The sequence below is a fragment of the Coenobita brevimanus genome, chromosome 20, assembly GCF_032717465.1.
Source record: "Coenobita brevimanus isolate Jiangsu-jjx chromosome 20, ASM3271746v2, whole genome shotgun sequence".
NCBI lineage: Eukaryota > Metazoa > Arthropoda > Malacostraca > Decapoda > Coenobitidae > Coenobita > Coenobita brevimanus.
The window spans coordinates 3560001-3570000 of NC_136973.1; the positions used below are offsets into that span (position 1 = coordinate 3560001).

Genomic DNA, 10000 nt, shown 5'->3' on the forward strand with positions numbered 1-10000 from the left:
ACACACACACACACACACACACACACACACACACACACACACACACACACACACACACACAGTCACGAGAGAGGGTCACGTCCACTTACAATATTAAAATCGTAATTCCTGAAAAAACAGACATGCCACTGAGAGAGAGAGAGAGAGAGAGAGAGAGAGAGAGAGAGAGAGAGAGAGAGAGAGAGAGAGAGAGAGAGAGAGAAACACCTGGCCATCGGAATACCTGTGCATCGATTAACGGATACCCCCAAACAAATCGGCTCAATATCCGATACTGAGCATTTGCCGATCTTCTTCAGCCGATAAACTTGAAATTTAAGTGTGTGTGTGTGTGTGTGTGTGTGTGTGTGTGTGTGTGTGAGAGAGAGAGAGAGAGAGGTTCTTTAAGAGAGTAATTAGAACAAGTTGTCTACATTGCACAGCGTTCCGTGTCTCTCTCTCTCTCTCTCTCTCTCTCTCTCTCTCTCTCTCTCTCTCTCTCTCTCTTAATTTCTTCTATCTTTCCCTGATAATACTACTTTGTTTTTTATCAGTCCTGACCTTACACACACACACACACACACACACACACACACACACACACACACACAGTAAATGTCAGAGGAAATGATGTGGTAATGAATAAGACTTTAGCTTGGAGGAGTGGGTGAAAGGAGAGTTTGATCAAGAAAATAAGTAGCATATGAAAAGGTGTTTGTGTTCGATGGATTATTGGAGAAGAATTAGACCTGGAATAACCTAATGGTCCATATGAGGGAGGGTGTGTGTTGGAGGGGAAGTTGGAAGGAGGAGAGGTAGACCGAGAATGAGGTAGGGGAGTAAATGGGAGAGGGTGTATGGATGAACTGCACTGAAATGAGATGAATGAAGGAAATGAAGACAGGAATGAAGGAAATGAAGGTAGGAATGAAGGAAATGAAGGTAGGAATGAAGGAAATGAAGGTAGGAATGAAGGAAATGAAGGTAGGAATGAAGGAAATGAAGGCAGGAATGAAGGAAATGAAGGTAGGAATGAAGTGACAGGTATGAAGGGAATGAAGGTATGAATGAAGGAAATGAAGATAGGAATGAGGGAAATAAAGGCAGGAATGAGGGAAATGAAGATAGGAATGAAGGAAATGATAGGAATGAAGGAAATGAAGATAGGAATGAAGGAAATGATAGGAATGAATAACAGAGGTGTGATGTTACATAAAGCTTTGAACTATTTATGCATTTCACTCTAGAGCAGGTCGCCTTGGTGAAGACTGCCAAGTTTCTCTCTCTCTCTCTCTCTCTCTGCCTGGCCTGTGTGTTTAGTTGTCATTAGTTTTTTTTTTTTTTTTGCTTGTTTGACGTGCTTTGGCCATGTGGAGAGAATGGGGAATGAGAGACTGACAAGGAGAGTGTATGTGCGTGGGGTGGAGGAAGGCAGGAGGAGGGGGAGACCGAGGATGAGATGGACGGATGGGGTGAAGAGGTATATGAGTGCTGGTGTGAGCAGGAGGGAGGACAGCATGACAACAGAGGATAGGGTGACATGGAGGCGATTTGTTTATGACCCCTTTACTGGATTAGGGCGTTTGGCAGATAGAGAGATACTGTTTAGCTGTGGGGGGTGTTGGTACGGGTTTATTGTTGTTGTTGTTGTTGCTAAATTGTTGTTGTTGTTATTGCAAAGTTTGTGTTGTGGATGTTGCTGTGTTGAAATGGTCTCTCGGTAGCAAGTATGAATGTGAAAACTTTATTAAAAATTGATGGTGTGTGTGTGTGTGTGTGTGTGTGTGTGTGCTATGTATGTTGCTGAGGGTGTGGGTGTGGGAGACCTTGGACGTCTGCATGCGTCACTGGCACACCACCAAGACATCACAGAAAACAACACACCTACGACTTACCAACACAGACTACGATAAACCACCCTTCATTTCAAGACAGCCAGTGATATTAGTCATTAACAACTTCACTACGATATATGGAAATGAACTTGCGAATACCGTAAATGAACGTAACGCAATAGGTGCAAATATGAGAGGGATGATGAAGGATTATGTATAGATTTCGTGTTATCGTTACATACCATATTTGAAACGAGTTTGCGAAGAATTATGGGGAAGGGGGGGTCCGTTTGCCCCCTCCACTAAAAATTCAGGGGAGCAACTACCCCCCTTGCCCCCCTCCTCCCTGCTTTCGGTGCCCATAATTCTGACCCACCCATAGAGTCTGACGTAGCTGATTAGGTCACTTTATAGGTCACTTTTCCATACCTTAAAATTCTGGCTAATCGCGGTGTGTGTGTGTGTGTGTGTGTGTGTGTGTGTGTGTGTGTGTGAGAGAGAGAGAGAGAAGAAAGAAAACGGGGTGTTGTATATGCAGAGGGAAGAATAAGAGAAAACGGCTAAAGTGTACTGGTTTGGATGGGATACTACGTTGTTCCTCTTCCTGTGATATTTGCATATTTCACTCATTGTTCCTTTGTATGATAATTTATTTCTATTTAATATCGACCTAGATTGGAAGAGTAACACAAAAAGGGTCCATTAAGGTGTAATTTGCAGAGTAAATCGCCTAGGAAGAGGTGTTAGGGAACTTTAAGTACGTGAGAACAAGGCCCTAAGTATAAGTATTATGTGTATTACTCTCAAAGAAATCATCATCATTCTCTCTCTCTCTCTCTCTCTCTCTATAAGTATAAGTATTATGTGTATTACTTTAAAAAAAGTCGTCATCATCGTCATTTCCTCTCTCTCTCTCTCTCTCTCTCTCTCTCTCTCTCTCTCTCTCTCTCTCTCTCTCACCTCCAAGTTGAGTGAGGGCTGCTAGGTTGGTGAGGGCGGTGAGGGCGAGGTAACCCCCAAGACCAACGCCACACCCCATTACCACCCATCGCCTCCTGACCATCTTCGTTTGTTGATTTTATATTCACTTTTATTTATCCCTTCCTCTTTCTCCCTCTCAGGCTTATGTGTTGTTGTCTTTAGCTTATTTTCTTTCCTTAGTCTGTTTCTTTTTCCTCCTCCTTCTTCCTCTTCTTCCTCCTCCTCTTCTTCTTCTTCTTCCTCTTCTTCTTCTTCTTCCTCTTCTTCTCTTTCTTCTTCTTCTTCCTCTTCCTCTTCTTCTTCTTCTTCTTCTTCTTCTTCTTCCTCCTCTTCTTCTTCTTCTTCTTTACATTTCCTTGTTTTTTTGTTTGATATCTTCCTTCGTTTCTTTTTCTTTTCTGTTAATTTTCACGTGTTTTTCCCATTAATCTCTCTGTCTCTGTCTCTGTCTCTCTCTCTCTCTCTCTCTCTCTCTCTCTCTCTCTCTTCGTTCCTTGTTTCCTTTTCTCAGTTTTGCGTAGCCTCTCCTTCCTTCCTTCCTTCCTTCCTTCCTTTTCTTGTTTCTTCCTTACTTCGTCTTCCTTCTTCCCTCCTTCCTCTTCCTGCTTCTTCCTTCCTTATTCCCCTTTCTCTCTTCTCCTCTTCTTCCCCTCCTCTTTTCTCTTCCTTGTCTTCCTCTCTATCTCTCTTTCTCTCTCTCCGTCTCCCTTTTGCCTCCTCTCTTTCCCTCTTTTTCTCCTCTGACACTCGTCCTCGCCAGCATCCTTCTTTCTCTTTTCCTCCTCTCCTCCTCTCTTCTTCCTCTTCTTCCTCTCTTCTTCCTTCCTCTTCTTCTATTATTTTTCTCTTCCTTCCTCTTCTCCTCTTCTCTTCTTCCTCTCTCTTCACTGCTTCTTCGTCTTCATTTTATCTGGAAGGAGAAATAGTTGATTATTATTGGGTTCATACACACACACACACACACACACACACACACACACACACACACACACACACACACACACACCTGGACATGCTCATTATAAATTTTTTCATGACAAATTTTCTCACTCAAAATAAAATCATTACCACAGGAGATAGATACATAGATAGATAGAGAGAGAGAGAGAGAGAGAGAGTAAAGTTATAAAGGAGAGACGAGACCTGGGCTAAGTTACACACAAGTTGAGAGAGAGAGAGAGAGAGAGAGAAATGTGTGTGTGTGTGTGTGTGTGTGTGTGTGTGTGTGTGTGTATGTGTGTGGTATTGATATTAACTCATATTTCTTTATTTAACTGATTTATGAGAGGCGGAGTGAGACAGGAAGGAGGGGTGGGGGATGCTAATGAAGGAGGGGGGACGATAGGATGGACGGACGAAAAATGGGGAGGAAAAAGGGAAGAAGGAAAAGGGGAGAAGGAAGAGAGGAGAAAAAGGGGAGAAGGAAAAGAGGGGAACGAAAAATGGGGAAGGAAAAGGGGAGAAGGAGAAGAGGAGGAGGAAAAGGGGAGAAAGAAAAGAGGAGGAGAAAAAGGGGAGAAGGAAAAAGGGAGAGGAGAAGAAGGTACGAAAAAGGGAGCCATAAAGGGTGGGGACTAAAAGGGAGACGAAAGAGGTGAAGGAAAAGGGGGGGAAAGAAAGGGAGGGACGAAAAGGGGGTGAGAAGGTGGACGAGAGGAGGGACGAAGACGAGGACGAGGACGAGACGAAAGCTAATAAATATTGATACACGCCGGGCTGAGTTCTTTATTGCCCTGATAATGGAAATAAATAACCCATAATTAACCGATTTACTGGTGCTGGAGGGGGGCGCCTTCACGTGGTGGCACTGGGAAGACTGGGCGGTGGGTGTGCCTGGCTATATAAATGTCCCTCAGTTCCCTCCCTGTGCCCCCAAAAGGTAGTAGTAGTAGTAGTAGGAGACTGCAGGTGGGTGATTTGAACCTGCATTTCATTGGGTTCACGTTTCAGTTGAACCTGGGGCTACTACTACTACTACAACTGCTACTACTACTACTAGTACTACTACGACTACTACTACTACAACTGCTACTACTACTACAACTGCTACTACTACTACTACTACTACTACTACTACTACTGCTACACTCTTTCCTACTCCACACAGTCCTTCATTCCCCCCCGTCTTCCCTTCACGCCATTTCCTTCCCTTTCCTCTCCCTTTTCCTCCCTTCTCTCCCGCATCCCCCCTTCCCTCCACCACCCCCTTAGCATCTCTCCCTTTTTCTTGTCCACCCACCCCTCTCCCCTACCCCCTTCCCCTCCCTTTATTGCCGCGTTCCCCCTCCCTTTATTTCGTACCCACTCCTCGCGTCCTTCATGCATCTCTTCTCTCTCCTCCCCCTCTCTCCCTTTCCCCTCTCCCCCCTCTCTCGCCCCCACCCCTTCATAGCATCTCCCCTTACCTTTCCTTCTCCTTTCCTTCTTCCTTTCCTCCTTTTTTCTCTCCATTCCTCACTTGCTTTTCCTCCTCTACACTTTTCTCTGCATCAATCCTTCTCATCGTTTTTTGTATACTCTTCTTACCTCCCTTTCCCTCCCTCCTTGCCCCTTCTCTCCCCCTCCCTTCTCTTTCTCTCCCCTCCGCTCTCCTCCTCCTCCCTCCCCTCCCCTCCCTTCCCTCCTGTCCACTGCATATCCTCCTGGTCGTCGCTACATACCTTTCTTTCCCCCACCACCACTTTCCCCCACCACCACTTTCCCCCTCCCCTCCCCTCTCCTCCCTCCCCTCCCCACCCCTCCGATATCTAGTTTTGGCGCCTATAAATCAATACGCCACCTCAGTTATCGTAGGGGGCGGATGCTGGAGGGGTGGGGGGGAGGGAGAAAGAAGAGAAAACCACCACGGAAACAAAAACGTGTGTGTGTGTGTGTGTGTGTGTGTGTGTGTGTGTGTGTGTGTGTGTGTGTGTGTGTGTGTGTGAGTTGGCCCGTGAATGTTTGTTTGTGTTTGTATTTGTGTGTGTGTGTGTGTGTGTGTGTGTGTGTGTGTGTGTGTGTAGATTATAGATTTTTTTTCATCATTCATGATTGTTATTGTAGTGAAGGAGGTAATTTTCTCTCTCTCTCTCTCTCTCTCTCTCTCTCTCTCTCTCTCACACACACACACACACACACACACACACACACACACACACACACACACACACACACACACACACACACACACACACACACACACAAGAACCATTGAACAAGGGATCCACTCTTATATTTTTTCCCTTATTTTTTCAAGATGGTCGTCGTTACATATCGGAAAGAGTCGCATATTTATTTTTTTATTTTTCTCACATTTTTCCAATTTTGAGGCTTTTGAGAGATCGATATGGGATGCAGAAAGACGCACAGTGAATATAAGCATCCCCTCTCCCCTCTGGCGCTGGGAATTGGGGCCTTCGCGTGGTGGGACTGACATGGGTGCGTTGTTCCACTGCCTGGGTATGCAAACGTCCCCCAGCTCACTCCCTACCCACCGAAAAGGCAATGGTAGACTGCAGGATGGGGGTAACTTGAGTCTGCAGTCCACTGGGTTCACGTTTGAGATATTTCTGGGACTACTACTAGTACAACTACTGCTACTACTACTGCTACTACTACTACTACTACTACTACTACTACTACTACTACTTCCTTCACCACCATCACCAGCACCACTACTACTACTGCTACTACTTCTCCTCCTCCTCCTCCTCCTCCTTCTCCTACTACTACTACAACTACTACTACTACTACTACTACTACTACTACTACTACTACCGCTCGTAAGACAGAAAAACTACTCAAGACTTCCTCCAACAATCCTTTTAAATCCCACCTTACTGACATGATTCTCTCTCTCTCTCTCTCTCTCTCTCTCTCTCTCTCTCTCTCTCTCTCTCTCTCTCTCTCTCTCTCAGATCCCACGTTACTGACATAATCTCGAAATTAGAATATCATGTAACAGAGGAAGTTAGTGTTGCTCTCTCTCTCTCTCTCTCTCTCTCTCTCTCTCTCTCTCTCTCTCTCTCTCTCTCTCTCTCTCTCTCTCTCTCACGCAACTCCCCATAAAACTGTTCCTTCGAAGTTTGGCAGCACAAGACTGGAGTTCCTGGGCTGGCTGTGGATGAACTGAGTTAGAATTTACACCGTAATATCCACGTTAAGTTTCAGGCTTGCTCCCACCCTGTTTCAGTTTGTTTCGCCTCTCCTCATTCTGTTTCACTCGTCTACGGTGTTACAGTTTTTATCGCCTTTCCTCTGTTTCACGTTTTCACCCTGTTTCACTTTGTATCGCTTTTCCTCATCCTGTTTCACTTTGTTTCGCTTTTCCTCATTCTGTTTCACTTTGTATCGCTTTTCCTCATTCTGTTTCACTCTGTTTCGCCGTTCCTCATTCTGTTTCACTTTGTTTCGCTTTTCCTCATTCTGTTTCACTTTGTTTCGCTTTTCCTCATTCTGTTTCACTTTGTATCGCTTTTCCTCATTCTGTTTCACTTTGTTTCGCTTTTCCTCATTCTGCTTCACTTTGTTTCGCTTTTCCTCATTCTGCTTCACTTTGTTTCGCCGTTCCTCAATCTGTTTCACTCTTCTGCTCTGTTTCAGTTTGTTTCGCTATTCCACAGTGTTTCAGTCTACACTTCTAACATACCCATTTCTGTTTGTTATCTTCCTCAACACAGATGGGCGGAGGTATTGTATTCACTGTCTGTCTGTGTACATGATATCTCAAAAAGTTGCTGTCGGATCTCAATTAAATTCGGTATATAGGTGGGCAGTGGGTCAAGGAAGGGTCGATTTGATTTTGAGGTGAATGGAGATCTGGATGTGGGAGTAAAGCATAAACGTAATTAGCGATGTTGGAGGTATGCGATCTGTGAGTGCTTCCTAGTTTCTTTAGTGTTTAGGTAATTGCTCTGATGCTTTCACTGCCACACGTCCGAACTGAATAAGATTGCTTGACGGTATGAAGGGAAAAAGGTATTATGGTGGTGAAGGTCAAGGAGAAAAGGAGAATTGGCAACCTGTCAGATTGTGTGTGTGTGTGTGTGTGTGTGTGTGTGTGTGTGTGTGTGTGTGTGTGTGTGTGTTATATCCATCAATCAGTCGTTTTATCTGTCTTTCCAAACACCTACTGCCAGAGTTCATGCAGGATCAACAGTAAGGGAGTGCACCTGACCTGGGGTTGTCTGGGAGTTGACTGCACCTGACTGAGGGGAGTATTGATGCCCTGAAGCTCCCCTATCAATGTAATATATATATATATATATATATATATATATATATATATATATATATATATATATATATATATATATATATATTCTTTCTCATTTCATTTCTGTTTTTGCTTCTCTCTCATGCTCTTATTTCTTCTTCTTCCTTCTCCTCTTCCTCCTCCTCCTCCTCCTCTCACTGGCCACTCTAAGTAATTGGTGGCAGTAATTCTCTCCAGTGTCCTCCGTCTCTCTCTCTCTCTCTCTCTCTCTCTCTCTCTCTCTTTCTCTCTCTCTCTCTCTCTCTCGCTCTCTCTCTCTCTCTCTCTCTCTCTCTCTCTCTCTCTCTCTCTCTCGTCACCTCTTTCCTCCTGCTCCTCCATCTCCCCGCTCCTCTCCCTCCTCCCAGTTCTCTCCCATCCATCTCTCTTCTCCCTCCTCGTCACCTCACTTTCCTTCTGTCTTTCCTCCCTCTCCCCTCCCTTTCCCTTCCCCCCTCCTCCTTCTCTTCCTCTCCTCTCTTGTCCTTTCCTTCCTCTCCTCCCTCCTTCCTCTTCCCTCCCTCTCTCTCCTTCCTCTTCCCTCCCTCCCTCCTCCATTTCCTTCCCTTTCTTCCCTTCCACTCCTTCATCCTTGTCTTGCGTTTTCCTCTCTCTTCCTTGTTCCCCTTCCCTCCTTCTTTCCCCTCCTTCCCTTCCCTCCCCCTCTCCCCGTCCCCCTTCCACTTCTTTCCTTCCCCCCTTCTCGTCTCCCTTTCCTCCTCCCTTAGTTCCTCCCTTTTTCCCTTTCCCCCTTCTCTTCCCCTCCCCTTTTTCTCCATCTCTCTTCCTTCTTCCCTTTCCCCCTCCTCCCCTTTTCCCTTCCCCTCTTCCTTTCCTCCCCTCTCTTCCTTCTTCCGTTCCCCCTCCTCCTTCCTCTCCCCCATTTTTCCTTCTCTCCCACCTCCCTCTCCCTTTCCTCCCCCCCTCCATTCACGTCCTCTCCCCTCGTCGTCTTCTCTTGTCCTCTGCGAGCACTGTCACCCTTTCCTCCCCACAATGAGAGAGAGAGAGAGAGAGAGAGAGAGAGAAGTCAGTTTTTAAGCGACAACAACAATAATAACAACAAAAACTACACCACCATCACCACAACCACCACCACCACCACCACCACAGTCACCACCACCACCACAACCACCACCACCAGCGATAACAATTTTTACTCCAACTGGGCCTGCAATTGCCCTCTCTCGCTATCTTGAATGCCGAACTGTAACTATAGATTAACCCTAGAATATGTTGCTAGTCACGAAGAAGTGCTTTGGAAAGGATGCAGAGCTGAAGCATTGTCGTACTCCGCCACTGAGCTACGTGAAATAAGCTGCAAAATGACGATAACCATCATCATCATCATCATCAGTCATTATCATCATCATCATTATCTTCTTCTTCTACATCATCATTATCACCATATTTTTCTTCATCATCATCATCGTCTTCATCATCATCATCATCAGTCATTATCATCATCATCATCATCATCATCATCATTATCTTCTTCTACATCATCATTATCACCATATTTTTCTTCATCATCACCATCGTCTTCATCATCATCATCATCATCATCATCATCATTTATTCCCACCTGAGGCTGGGGTGAGGTAGGCTATAGAGGAAGGAAAACAGAATTATTGAAAGAGAACCAGCAAAAGTCTGTCAGATTTGGTGGGCCACACGTTCATCTACTCACCTTTCTAGCTCCTGGAATCCTGAGATGTCACTTAAATCACCGTATCAATGCCACATCAACCACCACAGTGTTTTTAACCACAGTTCCACTACTACCACAGCTACCACCGTCGCTATCCACACTGCTGCACGGTACCTGAGTGTGTGTGTGTGTGTGTGTGTTGAGGAAGCTTATCAGTTACACACACACACACACACACACACACACACACACACACACACACACACACACACACACACACACACACACACACACACACACACACACACACACACACACACA

The 10000-nt window shown here is 45.3% G+C and overlaps 1 protein-coding gene across 1 annotated transcript in view; it reads right to left on the reverse strand.

The window, feature by feature from the left end:
- Positions 1-3181, reverse strand: part of LOC145391965 (carbohydrate sulfotransferase 1-like) — an 8358-nt gene extending 5177 nt beyond the window's left edge. The window contains exon 1 of the mRNA XM_080266466.1: positions 2775-3181. Coding sequence (XP_080122592.1) covers positions 2775-2877 — 103 coding nt within the window. The 5' untranslated portion in view covers positions 2878-3181. The remainder of the gene's footprint in view (positions 1-2774) is intronic.
- Positions 3182-10000: the final 6819 nt, after the last annotated feature.